This window comes from Tubulanus polymorphus, chromosome 2 (assembly GCF_964204645.1).
Source record: "Tubulanus polymorphus chromosome 2, tnTubPoly1.2, whole genome shotgun sequence".
Taxonomy (NCBI): Eukaryota; Metazoa; Nemertea; class Palaeonemertea; order Tubulaniformes; family Tubulanidae; genus Tubulanus; species Tubulanus polymorphus.
This window is the reverse complement of record NC_134026.1, coordinates 6,724,369-6,747,023: the sequence shown is the minus strand read 5'-3', so window position 1 is coordinate 6,747,023 and position 22,655 is coordinate 6,724,369. Positions and strand designations below refer to the sequence as shown.

The 22,655-nt window shown below is 35.7% G+C and overlaps 1 protein-coding gene across 2 annotated transcripts; it reads left to right on the top strand.

The window, feature by feature from the left end:
• Positions 1 to 35: 35 nt before the first annotated feature.
• Positions 36 to 21,399, top strand: LOC141898608 (LIM domain kinase 1-like). Of its 2 annotated transcripts, none has more exons than XM_074784603.1 (14): positions 36 to 225; positions 4,382 to 4,517; positions 6,643 to 6,752; positions 8,655 to 8,867; positions 12,400 to 12,493; positions 15,063 to 15,199; positions 16,841 to 17,039; positions 17,972 to 18,058; positions 18,308 to 18,395; positions 18,508 to 18,611; positions 19,029 to 19,094; positions 19,173 to 19,436; positions 19,762 to 19,916; positions 20,524 to 21,398. In XM_074784603.1, exons 1-14 carry the CDS (start codon positions 122 to 124, stop codon positions 20,756 to 20,758), a joined length of 1,992 nt encoding a protein of 663 aa, XP_074640704.1. In that variant the 5' UTR covers positions 36 to 121; the 3' UTR covers positions 20,759 to 21,398. The 2 variants fall into 2 exon arrangements, with proteins under 2 accessions (XP_074640704.1, XP_074640705.1); XM_074784604.1 differs by lacking the exon at positions 36 to 225 and adding an exon at positions 2,716 to 2,837 and having other exon boundaries at positions 20,524 to 21,399.
• Positions 21,400 to 22,655: the final 1,256 nt, after the last annotated feature.

The following is a 22,655-nucleotide window of genomic DNA, read 5'->3' as shown; positions in this document are numbered from 1 at the left end:
CGGCAGCACGTTACGGTAGTCGAGTAAGATTTTGACAGTTGGCGGTGTCGTACCGGGCTCGGAAAGTTCGTTAGTTTAATTATGTTGATTATGAGGATACAGTAACAGTGAGGCAGGAGTAATGATATCTGAGGAGTTACCCTCGTGTGCTGGATGTTCGTGTCAGATTGTTGACGAGCAATATTTACAAGCGTTAGACAGAAACTGGCATTCCCAATGTTTCAGGTAGGATTCAAACTCAAATCAAATTTATTTTATTCAATTTGACAGCTCAACAATAACATTTCACTAGAATCTAAGGTTTTCTCGAGATTCAGAATTTTTGGTCTGCTTTTCTGTGGATTTATTCAAAATTAAGTATTTAGCAACTAATGTGGACAATTCTTACGAAAACTGTCGTCCAAGCCAGAGCAGCAGCCCAGCAGGGCCCACAGGGACTTGTCACGACTGATAATGGATGAGACCAATGATGGGGGTACCAGTATCCCTGCAACTGTATAATAAAATAACAAGGGTGGCAACAAATTTTCAATCTGACAATGACTTATCCGCTTCAATCGACTGTAATTCCAAAAATTCTCAACCGATTCACATGAAATAAGCTTTAATACAACCTAGAAGACTTTCTGCTTCGAACGAGCCTACAACCACCACTCTCCGACAATTATCTCACAACGAAATCACCTTTTTTTGACGAGAGATAGCTCAAAATGGAGGTGTACCGATTCTATGGTGGACAGCAAAATGGTCGTTTTTTTCAATTCAAACGATGATTTCTATGTGAGATCTTAGAGAAAACCCCAACAAACCATACATTTTTTTAAACTACGCGGTCATACCTGTACGCTTATCTCATTTATTTGTATAATCCACGCGATGGGTGAGCTCACAAGCTCAAAATCGAAAATGAGGACGAACACGGCGTTCAACTTGTCATCAACTGGGCGGCCATTAATCACGTGATATCGTAGTAACGGGCTAAATATTTCACGCGCATTGATTGGCTTAGAGATTTCGAAAAACATTACAAAATTTATCAAAAGTTCTGTTAATTAATAAAATATCCGTATTATGAAAATATAGTGCAACATTCGTCTGAGGGGTGGTATTATTAGCAAACATTTCCTTTTTTCAAGTCTACAGACGTAGACTTGTCGCGGTTTTATTAACATAGCCCGAACCTGCACGTCACGTGATTAATGGCCGCCAGCGCGATAGTGCGAGGTGACTTTTTCGTATATTTGTTCGATTTTGAGCTTGCGAGCTCACCCATCGCGTGGATTATACAAATAAATGAGATAAGCGTACAGGTATGACCGCGTAGTTTTAAAAAATGTATGGTTTGTTGGGGTTATCTCTAAGATTTCACATAGAAATCATCGTTTGAAGTGAAAAATACGACCATTTTGCTGTCCACCATAGAATCGGTACACCTCCAATTTGAGCTATCTCTCGTCAAAAAACGGTGATTTCGTTGTGAGATAATTGTCCTAGAGTGGTGGTTAAAGGCTCGTTGGAAGCAGAAAGTCTTCTAGGTTGTATTAAAGCTTATTTCATGTGAATCGGTTGAGAATTTTTGGAATTACAGTCGATTGAAGTGGAGAAGTCATTGTCAGATTGAAAATTTGTTGCCACCCTTGTTTTTTATATTATACAGGGATAGTGGACCTGGTCATTGATATTGGTTTTATTCATTCACTATCAATTGTGACAAGTCCCTGTGGCAGGGCCAGGCCTAGTCAGTAACCTGTCTGTGGTTTAGTTTCACGATCGGATATTTTCACAAATCACAAGATGGTATAAGCCCATCCGATTATAAAAAGCTTACCACCAACGATTAGGTAACTAACTAGGCCAGGCCTTGTCTGAATACCAGTCTTTGTTACGCCGGTTCCCTACAACCGTTGTTTGAGGAACAACGGCTAGGTACTAGACTAGGCCAGGCCCCAACCAAGCAAGCTGAGTTTGGGCTGCTTCGGCCTAGCTCCTATTAGGGTTAGTTAGTTACCTAATTTTTGGTGGTAAGCTTTAATAATCTGATGGGCTTATACCATCTTGTGGTTTGTGAAAATATCCGATCATGAAACTAAACCACACAGACAGATTACTGACTAAGCTATGTGGGCAGGAAATGGCAATTTTCTGCTTTAAAATTGTACTTGTTGGCTATATGGGGGATTTTGTATACATACTCCTACAGTTTTGTCTAGTATCAATTCTCATTAGGCCTATAAATAGGCCTATACTATGTGTCAGTTCTGCCATCAATTAGGCCTATATAAGCACATGGACATTAGATAAACTTGAATGATTTTCAATGGCTTCAGGTCACTCTGTATGTACCGTTTTGACCTTTCAACTGAACTATAATTAATTATAAGTGAACACTCCTTAAATGCATTCTGACATTACGAAGTATGAAATCTATCATGAATGAGATTAAGACGCTTTTTATTTCTATATGAAATTTTCATTCTTTCTGTAAAGCATTAACCTATTGATTGACGTTGAACCTGGTTATCGATTTGCACTTTATATATTCGAGTCAGTCCTAGTTTTTAGATATTTTTGCAGCAGATTCTAGAGAGTGGTTCGACTGCACACATGTTCATATTGACAATATAATCAATTAACATATCGCGCGTGAAAGTATTCTGTTCATTCCTGATTGATTAATTAGGCCTACTGTGTGTTATAATGTAGTTCCTGCCTAAACAGGTATAGCCAGCCCGTTGTCCCTCTGTTTGACCACTACCAGTCCGATAATAGGTGATCATGTTCCTGAAAAATCTCTTTAATTTCGAGGCTTATTCGTCGGCTAGCTGTTTATTTTTCTGGTAAGTCGAGTTTTCATTGCTGTAAAAAAAAATATTCGACAAACGAACTGAAACTGGAGCTAGATTTTGAAAGCTAATATTCACAGTTTATTCGACCATCTGGTTGGAATTGTTTCAACTTTTTTTTTGAAACTGTTTCCGTTGTGAATCATCAGTTAAAGGTAAACTCGTTGCTCTTTGAGAGAAACAGAGGCCGGAGTGAAAGATAGTGAGAGTGAGAGAGCAGTTGAAATGTGTTGTAAACATGTAAAGGTTTTAGGTAAAGTTACTCAGTAGCACAAATTGTGGTTTTTGCTGTTAGTATTTTTCAAACGTGTTTTCCAGGTTCAATAATGGATTGTTTTGAGTCAGGATCTAGATGAGAATCTCGTCGCACGGAAATAGACTATTTGTTCGACATTTTAGTTTCTATTCTTTTATCACCGCAAAAATTCAAGTCTTTGTCGAAATTCGGCCTACGTTTATATTATTAGTCAGAAAAAGGCATAGATATTAATCGAAAATAGAATGACAATGCTATTTTAGTCTCTATTTACCATGTGTGTACATCCAAGGCATACTCATGACTGAAGCATGTGCAATTTTCAATATCTTGATTGGTTATTTTTCAACCGTTTTGACGGGTTACTGTCTATCGACAATATTTTACAGTGTATTATCGCATCGTGTCTCGTATCAGGACGATACTTATTTTATTGCGGTAATTCCACAAAGAGTGAAAGCAGTAAAATGAAACTGATTAATCGTTTATTCAATTAGATGAAGTATCCCTGATGTTGATATAGCTGTGATCAACATCTGTAGGAACGCTATAAAAAATCTCTAAAGAGAGTTCATCAGTTACTTAATCCTCACTGAGAGTTAGTGACTGCCTCACACAGGGAACTAAGATTTTATCACTATTCTGAAACAATGCTTTGTCGTAGGTAAAGTTTTTCTTTTGCAAATCTACAAGTTTTTTTAGGCAGTGTAGCTAGGCTTTGGTAGAACTCAAAGGAACTGGCCACATATCCAATTAAGTCATATCAGTATTATGAATAATAGTTTGCATGGTTCTTAGTGAAATGGATGGGCTATTTCTTCACAACTAAGTGAAAATGAGGTTTGAGAAATCCGAATTTAGTATGTTCTATTGTAGGCATATTTTTGGTATATCAATTATACATCAAGATTGTCTTTTATTTATTCAAATATAGGAAAAGCGTATTTGCCCCTTCATTGGCATATGTCCACATCTTGACACAACGGCAGGGTTTACAAAATAAATAATATAATTTGATTTTAATGGTTGTGGTTCTCGCAAAACTTGAAGTATTATTGTGTCATCAGGAATGATCTATAGTGCCATACATCAGCCTAACAGATAATACTGTATTTTAACTTTGAAGATTACATAAATCTTTAAAAACATGTTGAAAGTGTTTTTTTTTATTGTAAAACCTGTTGCTTCATGAAATGCTGAGATTTTCATGTATAAAACGCTAAATTTAAATACTTCATTTTGGCATTATTCGCTACATTGAAAATGTACATTTTATTTTCAGGTGTTCAGCGTGTAAAAAACATCTTTCGAATTGGTATTTTGAGAAAGACGAAGCTCTGTATTGTAAAGATGATTATTGGGTTAAATTCGCTGAAATGTGTAACGGCTGTGCCAAGTATATCACCGGTCCTGTTATGGTGAGTTTTTTCGTAGTTGTAAATCTGCAGGGGGCAATTGATGAGATTATTCCATGGGTAACCGATCTGAGAGTGGCGCAAGATGACAACCAAAATACTATTATACACTGGGCTAATGATGTGTCAAGGTTCCAAATATTTAAGCACTGAGCTCTATGCCAGCAAATGGAATTAGGAACAATGACCAGAGAGGGTTTCTGCTGCTCTAGGGAGGAACTAATGATGTAAAAAGGCTATTGTGCTCGTCCCCGCTCACATTCCTGTAGATTTGTAACATGAGAACCTGCAATAAGAATGAAACGTTGAGACCGGAATGTTTGCTCGAGCTCGGAATTTATTTTGACATTTCGACTAGGCTGTATCTATAATAGTATCCCTAAAGATGACATATAGTGGAACCTCGTTATAACATTGTTATTGTCTACATTGTTATCACTTTTTCCCTTCTTCATTATTCCACCCTCCTTTTTGTCTTTTTTCCTTTTTGTTTTCTTTGCTTCTTTTGTTTTTTCTTTCCTTTTTTTTTCTTTTTTTTTCATGATCATTTATTAGGGGTTCTTCATTGTGTCAAAATGTATAAAATATTAATGTATATTGCTTATATTTTTATTATGATTGATTCAATGAAAATGAAATTCAGTCATTTATAACAAATTTGGATCTAGATTATCGTTAAGATTGTGCCCCAAGTGAGCCGAAATAAATATTTTCATACTGGATATAACAAAATATCGGTTACAACGAACAGATTTTCTGGTCCCCTGAGGTTTGTTGTAACGAGGCTCCGCTGTAGTCGAAAGGTCAAAATAAACTACTAGCTCAGAAGAGAACATTTCCGACATTATTCTATTCTTTGTGTCTGTGTTGTAAGGTTACTGTAGAATCCTTGCATGCAACGAGTAGAATAGTGTCTCATCAGCAGACAGGAATACTAATGACTCTCAGGAATACAGGAATACAGGATAACAACTTAGGAAACACTCAGTGTCGGTGTTGTAACACTACTAGTCTATAGAATCCTTGCACACACAGAGTTTCCTCAGTTATTATCCTGTATTCCTGTATTCCTGATAGTCAGCAGTATTCCTAATGACTGTCAGGAATACAGGAATACAGGATAGCTACTTAGGAAACTCTCTGTGTCCGCGTTGTAACTTTACGATAGAATCCTTGCACACAGTGTGTCTTCTGTTATCCTGTATTCCTGTATTCCTGACAGTCATCAGTATTCCTGTCTGCTGATGATATCCAGTGGTTTAAAACTGTATCAGTATTCATATCACGTCCCTCATTAACTCTACTCTGATATTTCTATTGCGTTTTTTTTTTCTATCAACGTATCGTTTCGTATTAACAAATGCGGTTCTATACATCGGAATCTCCCATCAAGCGTCAAACGGAGAGCTACATAAAACCCTCATTTACACGAACTACAGCGTGGTTTTTGATTTTATTCATCAGCACATCCTGGCTTCACGTATCCAGCACACCTCTCACCACCGAGACCGACTACTTCACTCTCAGCTCTACTGAAACACTTGATATGCTTTCAGTTGTATTAATTTCCAAGTTTTCATTAAATATTCAATAGTTCGCTATATACAGTGTACCTGCAGCTTTGCCTCAAAGCAACAGCGCAAAAATCCAAGATACATGTCGATACTGTTTTTCGTGCTTCGATTAAACCGTCGCGGAAAATGCTGGCATTGCATACATGATAGTAGAATAACCACAACGTGGAAAATAGATGATATAATAAAACCCCACTATGTTTAGGTTAAAAGTTTTTAAAACAAGAATTTATTCAATTACAAATTTTGAAATCATTGTTTCGAACTCTCACTAGAGATCATCGTCAGGTGTGAAATTATAACTATTAAATCTGTACATATTGGGGTTTTACCATCTCGCCTACAAGACTAAATTGGACCCAAAAACCTCCCAGCTCCTGAATGTAGTTTCGAAACAGTTACCAGGTCGAATATCATATTTATTCGGTTAATTACTTGTTGCTTCAAGTTCACCCTGTTCTATATTCAACATTTCATTAATCCATTCAGTACATATTGCAGGATTTGTGATAATCGAATGATTAAAATTGATAATATGATATTGATATTTACAGGTGGCTGGTGAACATAAGTACCATCCGGAATGTTTTAAATGTGCCAAATGTACAGTACTGATAGGAGATGGCGAAACGTACGCTTTAGTCGAAAGATCTAAACTTTACTGGTAAGAGACGAATTGTACCTCTCAATCTTTCTCAGTCTCTCTGAGTCATTCGTATTGCTGGTAATTTCTGTGGCGTCGTACAATCTATTGATTACTGATAAAGCCCTTGTCAAATTGACTGTTTAAATGCTCCATTGACTTTGAGCGGATTTTTTTCATAATGGCCTCAAAATTGGCTGTCAGCGATTTTCATTGAAGCGTGTACTGGTATATTATAGCTATATACTGCGCATAGTATTATTGTCAACTGGTTTTTGTCTATGACCTGCTTCTCTAAAAAAATCCCCCCAATTAATTTTTTGGGGTCATCCTGGTGAACTCAACATATCGAGATATCCTGAAATCAAACTGGTGTTTTATTGGGGGCTTATTAGTAATCAAGATATAATTATTCATAGTATATCTGATCCTATCATAGTTCATTAAGTGGGTTTTATTGTGCCAAGAGAGATATAAGTTTCAGCTCTCCTGACCTGCCTCTATTCAAACTTACTGTACACTATAATACCTGATCACATGGTCACTGGTCAGCTGATCCTGGTAGCAATTCTGATTTGCTGGTTAACCCTACGGTTGGTGGTCTGCTAGACCAGCTAAGGTTTTTGATTGGCTGTTTTATTCTTAGGTCCTTTGATTGGGTGATTTCAGTAGCAGACAGTTGATGTAACAGTGCCTGATGTAACAGTGCAGTGAATCTGATTGGTTTAGCAACACCATCATCCCATGCAGTCAGAACTGTAAAATGTTACTGAGTTGTATAGTTTGACAGTCCACAATCATTTGAAACATTGATCGACTAGTTTGAAATGAGTAAAAGTGCTTCATTGTAGTTGATAGTAAATCAGTCATTTTCCTTACCTAAAGATATCAATAGAAAGAGCGCATTATGTCATGATGTCCCCACTTACATTTTACTCCCCTCTCCTTCTGTTCCGGGGGGGCCCCAATAACAATATTGATCCCATGCACCCTCACTCCCTCTCTCCACCCGGGGCTAGTAATCCAATTACATTTGTTATTAGTGAACAATTCAAGCAATTTGTGTAATACACACAAGGCGTGTTTATTTGTGACACCTGAGGCAAAATACTTTTGATCTTATGTTAACTTTCTATAAACAAGTATTGAAAGAGCAGTAAAAGTTTGAATCTCATACTGCTGGTGGATTTATCGTTTGTACACTGCGCGTGGAATGCTATTAATTATACATGAAATATTCTGGGTATGTAAGTGAAACACCTGTAGGGAATGAGAGTCATTTGCGCGGAACCCCCTGCGTTGATCAAGGTTGATTGTATGGAAAGTCAATAGCGAAATATGTTCATTTTTTAATTAAGGTCTATGACGATTAGTGTATACCATTAAAAAGTCGAGTTCATAACAAAAGTAGCTAAATGTTTACTTTTATAACGAGTTGAAAATAATCGCCGATGAATAACAACAAAAAAAAGTTTATGAAAGATAATTAAAGGAAATTGTTGAATATAATCAGGTTCTATGAATAGGTAGAAGTTCCTGTTAGATTCTGCACAATATCGATTAAACTTTTGAATGAAATGAATGAAAAAGAATGAAAAATAGAATACAGGATCGGAAATACGAAACTTGGGTTTTTCTTTAATCAAAAGACAGTATGATATAATGATAATAATTTTAGATATATAGTGGCCAGGGTAAGGAAAAATGTTATTCACAAAAAAATGAGCCCGATAGCAGAAGATATACCAGAGGATATTGAATATATGGTAGAAGATTTATGTACTTAATTAACTTTATTAGTTGAAGATTCTTTGAAACTTGATTGGTTGTTTGATAGATGGATAGATAGATTGATTGATAGATTAATTGATTGATTGATTGATTTAATGTTTGATTGATTATGATTTGTGCGATATATTTCAGTGGTTGTTGTTATAAGAAAGTCGTGAAGCCGCTCGAGGTCGAAACTCCGGGTAAAATCCGTCCACATTCGATTCAACTTGTCGAAATTCCGTCGACTCCCGAAGGTTTACGCAGTTTACAGATTTCCATCGAGAAACTATCGAATCAAAACAGTAATCCGAATCCGAATCTTCGTCCGGAGAAACGAGTGAAGTCATTTATACCAGTCACCGGGTATGTATATACAGTTCTCAGAGGCGGATCCAAGCTATATTCCACTGTATTCCAGAATAAAGTCAGAAAAATGTGAATAACATACTTTCTGGAAGAACCTTATCTGACAGGTCCAAAATGCCTTCAGATACAAGGAAAATGAGTTATTTTTCAAATTTTTCTTGGGGGAGGATTACAAATCCCCTTTAATCAGCTTCGTCGCCGGCAGATAATTAAGCGGTAATTTTTAGGAATATAGTCAAATTTACAAGCTGATCCGCCCCTGGTTCTCTGTGATAGTTGGATTCTGTAAAGTTGATACTTCAGTTTTTGCCAAGTTAACATTTCATAACTGTAAGAAAGTCACGCATAAGGTCACTTTGTTCTAGCATCACTATGATGCTCGGAAAATAATCTACTTTTTCGAAATTTCGTTGAGGGGAATTAAGGCTCTGAAAACCCCCTTAAGGGTTTTGTGTTTACAGCACTTGCATTAATGAACCGATTACGTATTGGTCTCGGATGTTTTGGCCACCCCTGATTCAAGTGCAGCCACGTCCGGCGTGTGTGTCTGGTATCTCATCTATATTTGGCTTGGTTTTCCCGCCGGTATATATATATATATATATATATATATATATATATATATATATATATATATAAGGATATGACCTACTGATCGGGACTGATTAACTAATCATCGGGTATTGATGAGGTTCAATTACACGCGATGACTAATGATTTAATTCGGGATACAGACGGTCTATTTATCATCTGAAGTCAATGTCATGTGGTTTATTAACTTTGCCCCTCTCAATATCAAAGTGGATTTCGTCGCGAATAGATGTATTTTTATGTCAAATAAAAGCGATATAGAAATAGGTTATTACTGCCATCATGTATAGAGCAGAGAGGTTTGTATCTTTCAACTTGTTGTCAACATCAGCAGTCAGTTACACATTTGTGAATTCAAATTTGTTTTTTTGGTATTTCTTGATGCAGTTACAATAATGTTCGTATACATTGATTCCTAGTATGCGTTATCTTGGAGTAATCATTTGATTGGAGTAATCATTGTCAAATGATTACTCCAAGGCGTTATATAAGGGGTTCTGTGTGAGTCGATGTGCATTAAGTTATCAATATTGACGTTTTTGAAATAATGATCTTGAATTTTGGCGTTTATTTTGTAATAGAATAAATTTCATCACCCTTGATTTTTTTGCATAAATTTTCATAAGCTTACTATTTACTTACGGTCAATTCGATTCAATTATCGATTCAAATCCAAAAAAACTTCATTGCTCCTTGTTATTATGTATTTCATATTATATCATTTATTGTTAACAAAATTAAGCAATATTTTTCCAGATGTCAATAAGCTTTCGAGTTAGCTTTCGTGTTAACTCGCCTTTGGAACTGGCTCCTCGTGTTTTCTATAATCCTAACTAGAATTTAACTCAGTTAAGAAAATCGTTTGTATTCGGTTCAGTCATTCTTAGATACAGGTCTCGATTTACACGAGATGAATGGAAATTAGTAAATCAGATTTTTCTTTGCTCATCAAAAAGCGATTCGTTTGATTCGGGCTTCGGTAATCGTATTGTCATGCATGAATGTTTGACTTCATGCTGTGCGGCATTAGTTCCAGTTCGAACCTGTTTTTACGTTCAGGTTTTCATTAACGATGATGGATTGAAGCTTTCTATTTGCACACGGGAGACAGTGTTTTAGTACCGAGGGCACGTGCGTTTGTCATCTATTGTCGCCGGAGTTGCTGCAGGCAGCCTCCACACGTCTGTCACTGTCTGGCTGCCCGTCTGTCTGTCTACCGGTACAGCAGCACAGGTAACTGTAATCTTGGGTGCTATAGCGTCACTTAAGACTACGGGTACTAAAGACATTGATGAATATGGAATATCGCGTGAAAAAGGACGGTTTAAACAGTTCTCGATCGACATTTAGCGACTAGAATTAGCCTAGCATCACAGATGCATATGAATTTTCTGTAGATGTTGGTCTATATACAGAGACTTAAGGATCAAATTTAATATCACACTGATTAAACATTATCAAGTATCTACTGGCGGTGACTGTTACTGCGGTGAAGTGGCTATGACATCATTCTGTAAGGAAATACTTCGCTTCAATCGGAATTATCGAAGAATTTCTTCAAAGAACGACGGATATTTTACTTTGATGATATATTAGTAGCACATCGAGTTGATAGACTCAATCAGTCTCTATATATACATGCATAATACAGAGAGAGAGAGAGTGAATTGACAATTTGTCAGTAATTACATACAGTGAAATCTGAGTATAAGATGTGAAGGGTGTGGATCTAACTAAGGTATCTCTATATACGTTTATGTTCGTCTGACTATGTGGAATTAACAACTCTGATGATAATGAGAGCTATTTATTGTCGTGCCTACATAGATACCTGATACTGTATCATCATCAGTGCTCAATCTTTAGAAAGGTTGTACTAGAACAACCTTTCTTCATATTGTAGATACCTGATCAAGTATGTATTATAGTCCTCTGTATTCTTGGTTCAGTTTCATGAAAAAGTTAACTGAAATATTCAGTTTATTTCATATTGGTTAATTCATGTTTTCAGTGGGCACACAAATTCAAACTCAACCAATTTTAAGCTTCTCCTAATCGGGCGGGTCATTTTGTAAAATGCAATAAAATTTGTAATCAGTTCATTTCTATAGCTGCTGGGTGTGGAATGGTAAAATTGATCGCGATTTTTAAAATAGTAAGGTAGGGTAGATAGGTGGTTTGCCGGGTCAACTTTTAGGCTAAGCAGAAATGAGAAACAATTTTTTCAGTCTAACTGTTTCTTTAAACTGAACCGAGGGCTGCATTTTTCTTAAGCGGCGACCAGCTGTATGGTGATCGAATTTTTGTCACGAGGATAGCGCGCATTTTTCAAACCCGTGTCAACTTTATCACCGGGATAAAATGCTTTTGGAAGCGAGAATTTTAACTATCGCCGGGATGGTGAAATACATCATTGGAATTAGACTTATTGTATCACAACGCTAACTTGATACCGCTTTGAAAAATGCAGCCGAGAATATCGTTCTAGGACAAGCTCCCTACATTTGTAGATATGTGTAAGTTGATAATTTATCGGTTCTCTGTTTTCAGCTTGTCCTAGTCTGTTTTAGGTCTGTTTTAGATCTCATCTTTATGAATTTTTGGTCTCGCTGATATGGTTCCTCTTAACCCTTTCAGTGCTGACTAATCAATACCCTATAGTGCTGGATATAATTTGAAAATCTTGAAAAATTCCACCCTAGTGTGTTGAAAGCAGGAATACCGCTATAGCGCATCTACACCACGGCGCAGTGTATCGTTAGTTACTAATATTTCACTACGTTTGACAGGAAAAAAACTAATTACTAATTACATCAATACACCGCAGTGCGGTGTACTAGCAAAATCCATCACTGATTCATACACCGCACTGAGGTGTAGATGCACTGAAATAGTTAACTGATTTCTAATTGTTTCGATGTTTTTGTTTTTGTTCTAGAGATCACCTGATTGCTGACAGCAGTATTTTACACGTCGGCGACCGAATTCTGGAAATCAATGGAACTCCAGTGAAAGATGTAACCATGCAAGAGGTATGTTAGATACCAGCTTACTCTGTTCAAATATTTCCGATAATATATATGGATCCGCTTTAAAAATTCATCCCTTTTTTCTCTGATATCAAATTCCAACCAGTCAGTGTAATTGCCGCTGTTGCTGCTGCTGATGCTTCTGTGTTTCCAGTTACATTGCTGCTCCTTTTTGAATTTCACCTCATCTTATTCACTGATCCGGACCCAAAAACACCCCCTTCAGTGTCCAGTGTTTGAAAATGAACTGATTTTAAATCTAACTCATAATTTCGCGTATGAAATCAGTTAATTTTCAATTAGAAATTTTTTGATGAATAAGGAAATTTCATTTTCACCCATGTTATTCTAGCCGAGAACTGCGGAACTGTGGATCCTGAATTGTGCTACTCCGTCCGGATGTGTTGAAAGATCTTGTCATTTTGCAGTCATACGTTTCGGTTGAAATCGTCAATGAAAATGTTGAATTTTTCACTCAATGTTTGTGAATTTTTTTTTTCCTTTTTTTTTACTTCGCAGGATTTCGGGGGTGATGGCACCTCGTATATAGTGTTACCTGATATTAATATACCCGAGGTATAGACGCTGTTAACCCACAAACCCCCCTCTCTATACATAGACACTCAGGGGTGGATCCAGTCTACTGCCTGATCGGTACCTCATGGATGAAGGATACTATTATTTCAGATGTGTGGAAAGTTGAATTTGATGTCCTCACACCTGGAGGTGGTTAAATTTCAAAATATTCTGGGGCCAGTTTTATAAACTGGTATTACCTTTTAACCCGGGGGGGGGGCTGACTCAATTCATTTTATTTGAGCTAGAGATGATGCCAGTCTATAAAACCGGCCCGTGCATCCTCTGTTGTTACATGCTCTGATATTGTACTGAGCAGTATTCAGGAACTGAGTCTAGATTCACCCCCATCTGACACTATCAGACACTGTTTCAAATATTCACCATTTAGCTGGTATTTTTCCATGGAGATCTGATTTATATATGTGAACACTTTTTTTTCGTATAGAACAACAATGACATCTGCGGCGGGATGGATTGAATTTCAATTCGAAATTTGAAACCGAGTTTGATTATGTGTCATGAATAGTGTACGTGGTGTATTGCATGAAAAATTCCGCGACTGAATCCGTTTCATTTTGTACCCTTTTATTTGTCATGACGAAAACGTTAATTTCTTCGATTTATTTGTTTACAGGTAGATTTTTTTTGAACTAATAAATGTAGGGCGTATTGAATTCTAGTCATTTTGCCATTACCTGCATATCGATGCATGTATGTTTTAGCATGTCGCATTTAGCTGACAAATTCCTCGCATTCTTACTGTGCCGATGTTCGATTATAGTTTTTCTAAGATCAAAGCAGATTTTCTTCATATTTAGAATTTTTTGGTTCCCTCAGTTCTCTGTAATGAACTACTAGAACATGTTGTATATATATATCTATATCATTTTTTGTGAGTCATTGTTTGAAACACCTCTTCTGAATACTGAATTCTTGGGATACCACTTTGACAACGTTAGTTCTCAGATTTTTAAGTCACACATTATATCCTCCTTCTATCAAGTGTTGTACATACAATCTCCTATCCGGAATTCGTAGATATTTAATGAGGATATTTTTAATCTCCTGTTTACTGTATAGATATATGAATATTAACGATCAATGCTATGAAATGATTATAAATCTGTGTCATCAGTGTTGTTGAATGTTGATGACTTGCGTTTGAACTGATTACAAATTCTATAAATCGATTGCATCGATTTTATGCCGAAGAACGTTTATTGAATTTTTAAGAAATTTGAATCATTGAATCTGATTTAGGTTTAAATAAACGTATTCAGAGAGATTCTATTCAGTATTGATAGTTTGGTTGCGGTCGTGTATTGAGGATATATATATATATATATATATATATATATATATATACGGTATCTACCACAGTCTCGTTAATGGATGATTTCGTAATAATTAAGCTTCGGAACTCGGTAATTATGATAGATCTCGTGATAATTTTCAACAAAATTGTTTGCGTAATTTAATCATCACCGGATTGAAAACTGTTGAAATATGGAAACTCACTGGATTCATTATTGTATGAACAGGGATAGATGGGGTTTAGATCTCTTAGTATATTTATCATATGCATAAGATAGAAATCCTACAGTCTGAAAGAAGTTTGCCTGAGCTGGGCCCAGTTTCACGAAAAAGTGTAATCCAAAAAACTGTTTAAGTTGAATTGTCCTCATTAAAAACATGGAGTAGCCAATAGCAATTACACCAAACATTTGAGTTAGACTTTTTTTGTGAAACTGGGCCCTGCTGTAGTTTATTTGATGTTTCATCGGTTATTGTAATATTCATCTTCAGGAATATTGATGACTATTTGGTTAATGGTCAAAACCTAAAAAAAACTAAAACTGAATAACTAATGTATCAGTTGCTGGGAAACATTTTTGGACCTGTTTTTCTTTCGGATAATGGGATCCGCACTTGGAGTGTTCACCGATCGAGATTGATAAAGATGTAAAGTTGTATTTTTCGGTGTGTATTTTAGATTAATATGATTGTAAGTTGCGGTGAACCGTTACGTTTAACGTTAGAACGAGATGCAGCGTCGACGAGACACTCGAGATTGAGTTGGAGAAGATTCTCATCCGATGAATTATCGCCGATTACGGCAGACGGACGAAGGTATGTTTACGGCACGGATACTAGTATGCCACGGACTCCTCCTTGACTCCACGACCCGGTGTCTGAGTTTCCTTTTGGCTAATTGAAAATTTTTTATTTGCAATTCTGGGCCCAATGGAGAAACATCCATCGCTAACTGCAACGCGCGAGGATTCCACTTATGGCAAGCGAGGACCGGCCAGGTGTTAGTTGTTACTCGGTCTTTCTGCGATTCAACTTCTTCTAGATATCAGTTAAAATCAAATGAACTTTTCTGTTAATGAAATCAATTATTAATGAAAACAAATAGAAGTAGAAAAATGAATTTGATGAATATTTCTGCTGGGTCCTGTGATTATGTGGGGAGCCTAAAAATTTAGAACAATGTTCTTTTCGAACAATGTTCTGCTCGTCACGCCATCTGGTGGGTAGCTGGTCTTACAATTCTCCATTTAAATCAACTCATTTGACATTATGGTGGACCCAATTGTACAGTTGAGTTATGAGTTTTTGAAGATAAAATAACTGATTTTGACTGTGAGTTAAACTCAAAACTGGAACTAGATCTTTAGAAAGGTATTACGTATCACCTGAGAATGCTGTACTTCAACTCCGCACATTTCAACACTAGAGTTTGTTTGAAGTGCGCCCCTAAAGCTATGGACTCTTCAAAATCATACCATAGTGAATACTTCATCGAAGATTTGATATTTGATGAATTATTAATTCAAAATGAGTGTAGTTTTATACAGTTCCACAGCTGTTAGATTTGACTAAAATAAAGATTGAACTTATTTTCTGAATTGAGTCACAACTGTGGCATTAGGTCTTGCAGTTTTTTCGAATAATATCTATATATGTGCCCTGAGGCGCTATGTAAGGCCACAGATGTGATGACGGGGCCTCCCTCTTCGACTATAGATTTATTTGAATAGTTCTATCTATTCAACGTGGTGGTGACTAATAAGCCGTGTCACAAAAATGTGTATTATGTAAATGTATGATCCGAAAAAAACCAGTCTTTAGTTCGGTTTCCTAAGGTGTTTCCCCATTACAGAAACTCTTAGTTAATTCGCATAACTTGTGATCACAATTTGTTTCCTGACGTGTGTAATGGTGTATGTAGGAATATAGAAAATAAAGAAATGAGGTAAATCATAGATTAGGAGTTAGTATTATAAACAGATGAATTCACTTTGACCCTGAATTGAAGTTTGATCTTTTTAGCTGCTATAATCTCTGTACGATGTTTCAGCCAAATTATTTCAGCCATTGGTTCAACCACGAACTTTAAAATGAATTTTTAAGTCCACAGTTGCATTTTTACAAGACTTTATGGCCTTTGGTTCAGCCATGAACTAAAACGAATTTTTACGTCCAGGGGCAAATTGTCAAATCATAGCTATAGTCAATCTAGTAATTTAAGATTAAATTCTCTTTTCGACTTAAGTCATGACTGTCCAACCAGGCCCACAATTGCACTATTAAACTAGTCAGGATAAGTTGATTTCGGTGTCCAGGACTACAGCACCATAGTTCTTATCCAAGTTTGACTAGAGTTCTAACAAAATTATTTCATTTTCTGATCTGTTTTTACCCCTAGAATCAGAATCAGTTTGAGTTTCATGTTGTGTATAGATGAATGACTATTATGTTTTATAGGTCGCCGTGTGGAGGTAATAATCAGTTGAATTTAGGGGGTCATCAGTCGCCGGTGATCATGAGACCTAAACGACAATTAGACATCAGTCGCACTCACTCATTCCATCACAACAGACAGGACGGGCACCGGGTGTTCCGAGTGGGTGATTTAGTTCATGGTGAAGTCCTCGGTCGGGGTTTCTTTGGACAGGCTATAAAGGTATGAATCGAACTCAGGGGCCAGTTTGCAGTTGTGGTTGAATTTGATGCTAGCATTTAGATTGTAGTTCAATTCCAATGTTTTAACTGTAGTGTCATATTTGAAACTGAAAACGTAATAAAATGTAGTTCTACGGCTCTCTTGTGAAATTACAATTAGTTCATTTCAAATATCAGACTGTGGAAGTGATTTTTAGTGACTGGATTGATGAATGATTCTCAGGAATGAAGATCATCGATACATCTTATAGTACTCATGGACCCAGTTCTACAATTATGAGTTAGAGTTAGTTCTTTTTCAATGAGTTAACTCAAGAGTCAAATCTAAACTCAAAATTGTTGAACTGATTTCTGATTATTTGAATTGTATTATGAACATGTATCAGATTGTATAATGATTGATATATATATATATATATATATATATATATATATATATATATATATATATATATATATATATATATATATATATATATATATATATATATATATATATATATATATATATATATATATATATATATATATGTATATATATGTATATATATATATATATATATATATATATATATATATATATATATATATATATATATATATATATATATATATATATATATATATATATATATATATATATATATATATATATATATATATATATATATATATATATATATATATATATATATATATATATATATATATATATATATATATATATATATATATATATATATATATATATATATATATATATATATATATATATATATATATATATATATATATATATATATATATATATATATATATATATATATATATATATATATATATATATATATATATATATATATATATATATATATTTAAGAATTGAGATCATTGATACATCCCCATACTCACGATTATTTACATTGTATTCAGGTGACTCATCGAGTGACTGGAGAAGTGATGGTTATCAAAGAATTGTATAAATTTGATGAAGACGCACATAAAACGTTTCTGAAAGAGGTATGAAATTAGAATTATCTATAAATGCTGAGATCAGATCAGCACCTAGTTTCTAACCTATGAGTTTGATTTAGATATCTAGATTAGAATTTAATTAAATTCCAATCTTTCAACTAACAATTCAAATTTAGCCAAGAACTCTCTAGAACTGGATTCTACTCGTTGAATACCAACTGAACTGAGTCCTACACTTATAAAGCTTTTTTCATTATGGAAGCTAATCTCGTTTGGTTTTATCTTATTTCACAGGTTTCTGTTTTACGAAGTTTAGATCATCCGAATTTACTGAAATTCATCGGTGTACTTTACAGGGATAAGAGATTGAACATAGTTACAGGTATATCAAGTGTTAATGTAGCGTAAATTTCTGTAAATTACAGTAACTACTGCAACTATACTATTGTAAATTACCGTAAATTGATGATAATTTGTGTAATTATTTTCTTCAGAGTTCATCAGCGGCGGAACTTTGAAAGAGGTGCTTCATAATAAATCAGTCACTTTAAATTGGTCCGAAAAAATCAGCATAGCTAAAGATATATCAGCTGGAATGGTAAATATTCAATCGTTGTTTGATCAAAGAGAGACTAGCGATGGTAACAATATACAAATTTGGGAAATTTCACGAAATGGAGTTTTTTCTGTGGATTCTGCTTGAGTAAAAGCATACCCATCCGATTGATACAAGGCTGGGTATCGCATTGATGGTTTAGTCCATGTCTGAGAATTCTGGGGTCATTTTAAGTCCTATGTGTGTCATGTCAATACTTCAAAGGTTGTCCTGTCGTGAGTTGAATATATAATCCAGTAGGGTTAGTCTTGGGAAGCTAAGAGCAGAACGTTGTAAAGCAAAAACAAACAAACAAAAACATCGCGGAAAAACAAGTGTCATCAATAAACTAAGACATTAGTTCATAGAATCCACTGCAGATGGCAGCATTATTCATGTATTGATTTGTTTTATTTGCAGACGTATCTTCACACTATGGATATAATACATCGGGATTTAAACTCGCAAAACTGTCTCATGAAAGAGGTAAGTAAATTATTCATCGGTTGAAAATAACATCATATTTCGCTGTTTTCTAATTTCTGTCGTGTTGTTTATTTGAAGGACGGCTCGGTAGTCGTAGCCGACTTCGGATTAGCGCGTATAATCATGGAGAAACGGCCTCCAAGCAGTATAAGTTCACCGGACTCGGATTCCGGATCACCGGTTAATCACCAGAATGGCAGTAAACGCATGCTGAAACGATCCACTCGACGTAAACGCTACACCGTCGTCGGGAGTCCGTATTGGATGGCTCCGGAAATGTTGAACGGACAAAGCTATGACGAGAAAGTGGATTTATTTTCTTACGGAATTGTTTTATGTGAGGTAAGAGTGATTCGTTTTTGTGTGTACGCATTCTCGGGTGGGAAGAGCAATTTCTTCCTACGGAGTCCCCACAACTCGATTCCTTAAAGATTACTTTTAATGGCGCTTTTTTTACCGATCTGTATGGACCCTGTCCTGTATTGATTATATTTGTATTCAAACATAAAAGTGGAAATAGTTTCAAGGATTGCTGTATCTGACTTACTGATACTGTTAAAACTACAGAAAAAATATTATCTATAGCCACCACCACACTGACTCAACGGTTCCAACGACTTGAATTAAGAGTGAATTTTTCTCTGAATTTCACTTAAATCTATTTCAGATAATCGGCAGAGTGCAAGCTGATCCTGATTATCTGCCGAGAACGATGCAGTTTGGTTTGAACGTCGAAGTTTTCCGACAGAAATTCTGCCAGCACTGTCCACCAGCATTCTATAATATCGCTATCAGATGTTGTAAGCTTGACCCAGAAGAAAGGTTAGAAAATCATTTCTGTGAATTTGTTTTTTGAGAACAGTGAGCTGTGGATCGTTGTCATTAATGTTTCCTGTCAGGACTCAGTTTCATGTGTGAGAACTATTTTTATCCACAAAGAAAATTAGAAAGACACATATATACATCCTAGGAAACATTTTTGGATTTCACATTTGATCTGAAATCAAATCGGATCCAGTTCATTGCTGTTCGTTATGTTTACCCCTAGAATAAAATCACTTCATTTTCAATGTTTTCACTTGGAGAGTCAAATCTTGACCCACAACTGTAGAACTGAGTCCTGGGCCCAGTTTCACGAAAAAGTGTTACCCTAAAACGGTTAAGTTTGATTTGTTGTCCTCATTGAAGAAATGAAGTAACCAATAGCAATAACACCAAAAATTTGAGTTAAACTTTTTTATAAAACTGGGCCCTAGACTAGTATTTACTTTTACCTGGAGGTTCACTATCCATCAATTGACTACTCCAAGATTGAGTTAACGTTGAAGGTTAAAGTTGATATCAGTCCTTAAAACCAACTACAGAGCGTTCTGCACTATTTGGATGAAACTGAGGTTATTGATGATTTTCATTTAATCGTTTGTTTCAGACCTGATTTTTCAGAAGTGCACGAATGGATGCAGGCGTTACTGATGCATCTGGAATGCGGGACTCCTTTACCTTCGATACTAATCGATAAAGACATTGATACAATAAACGAGTCGTTAACGACGACGAGTATCACCGAAAACCCAACGGCGGAATCATCGGCGAATTGTAGCAGACAGTCTTCGAATGATGATTCAATACAGTCAAATAACAGCGGATCGACTACTGACAGATAGTATTCAACCATACCTCATCAGCATCCAGTTCTCTGTTAGAAATGTTTGAGTAAACGTGTACAGTCAAACACCTTTAAGTCGTCATTTGATCATTAATTCATCCATCCCTATTTTGAGTCCCAATTTCTATTTCAAATTCTACCTGCTTAACCCTTTCAGTGCGTCTACACCGCAGTGCGGTGTAGACATCGGTGATGGATTTTGCTAGTACACCGCACTGCGGTGTATTGATGTAATTAGTAATAAGTAATTATCTCTCTTGAAAAATGGCAGCACCTGTCAAACATAGTGAACTACTAGTAACTAACGATACACCGCACCATGGTGTAGACGCACTATAGTGGTATTCCCATTATTCAACACACTAGGAATGAATCTTCCAAAATTTTTAGATTATCTTCAGCACTATAGGGTATTGATAAGTCAGCACTGAAAGGGTTAATGTAAGTCTTCTTTTTGATAAGTCGTCTACACAGTTGTTTCATCCACAATATGAATTCAACAAACAGTTCTTATAACTTTTGTTCTGACGTTTCGGGAGGATTACTTCCACCCATCTTCAGAGATTTATTTGACAAATAATGTTTTTAAATGAATTTGTTTTCAATTAATTCTCTGAAGATGGGTGGAAGTAATCCTCCCGAAATATCAGAACAAAAGTAATAAGAACTGTTTGTTGAATTTATTTTGTGGGTGAAACAACTATAATATCGAGAAAATAGTCTCAACTAATTACAGTCATCTACATAATGATCGTCACACCTATGACGACTTAAGCAAGTTTGACTTTACTTGGATCCAGTTCCACACAGTATAGTCGGTTAATCTGGCTCAAAGTGTTGGAATTTAATTCATTTCTGGTATCTTAATCTTACATTCGAATCTTCACTCATAACTGTGGAACTGGATCTAGTTTATTTTGATACCAGGACCAATTCATCTCTTATATGTTTATCTGTGTATCATTATTATTATTGCTTGCAATCTGGGTTTGAAAAGTATTATGTAAATTGATTGTCGCCACTTTATATTAATGGATAATTTATTATCATTGTTTACTGTGTAAAATACTGTATATAAAAACATTCAACGATCCAGTTAAACAAGTCTTTTTACCTGTTGGTATTCTTATTGAAGATGATAATTTGATACTATTCGGAGATGATTGATCGCTCATAGCTATGGGCCTGGTAGATATATTTCACTATATGAAGATTTTCACCCAATGGGTGGTGTAATTTTCAGAACTGCTGGTCGGGGAATCTCTGGATTGAGAGGGCGGGGGCGGGGCGGGGGGTGGCTGGTTTCTTCCACAGCTAAGACCAATATATGAATATATACACATACATTCTATACAATGTTAAACATCAGGGTAGAAAATGGCATCGGTAAATGATAAAAACACATTACTGTATCGAATCTTTCCAGGTTATTCATATGTAATTTATAGAGAAGCAACTTCCGTGGTACGTGTACTGATTTGTTCATTGTCTTAAGTAGAATATTAGTTGTTATTCGATGGTTAATTGCTTAGATGATATGGGCTGGTTATTCGTCATCTAAGTTGGAGTTAGTGGTAGGATGTTGAGTGCGTATTTCTATGCAGTGTCTTGTGGATGCCCAATTACTCTATATGAATGTGATGGTTTGTTAAACATAGTGTTAAACTCTACTTGGTACCGGTAATTGGCTTATTGTGATATAAAACAGGGACTGTTTGGTTCCACCGCTCATCGTTAAAACTCAAATTATTGAAAAACTCAATTGATTAACTTTCTTTAGTGAAATCTGTGGAATCGGGGGTCCCTACTGTTTAGTAGCTGATGGAACAAACTGAAATGATTAAAATTAATAATTTTCCTTGCGGGTCGAGATATCAGTCACTTGTTTCATACTA

Bases quoted from the DNA above. Each gene is read 5' to 3' on its own strand.
- LOC141898608 (XM_074784603.1), top strand. From the start codon at position 122: ATGATATCTGAGGAGTTACCCTCGTGTGCTGGATGTTCGTGTCAGATT. The intron at 17,040-17,971 runs GTATGAATCGAA...CATTGTATTCAG, and splicing joins TCTTTGGACAGGCTATAAAG to GTGACTCATCGAGTGACTGG. The intron at 18,612-19,028 runs GTAAATATTCAA...TTTTATTTGCAG, and splicing joins AAGATATATCAGCTGGAATG to ACGTATCTTCACACTATGGA.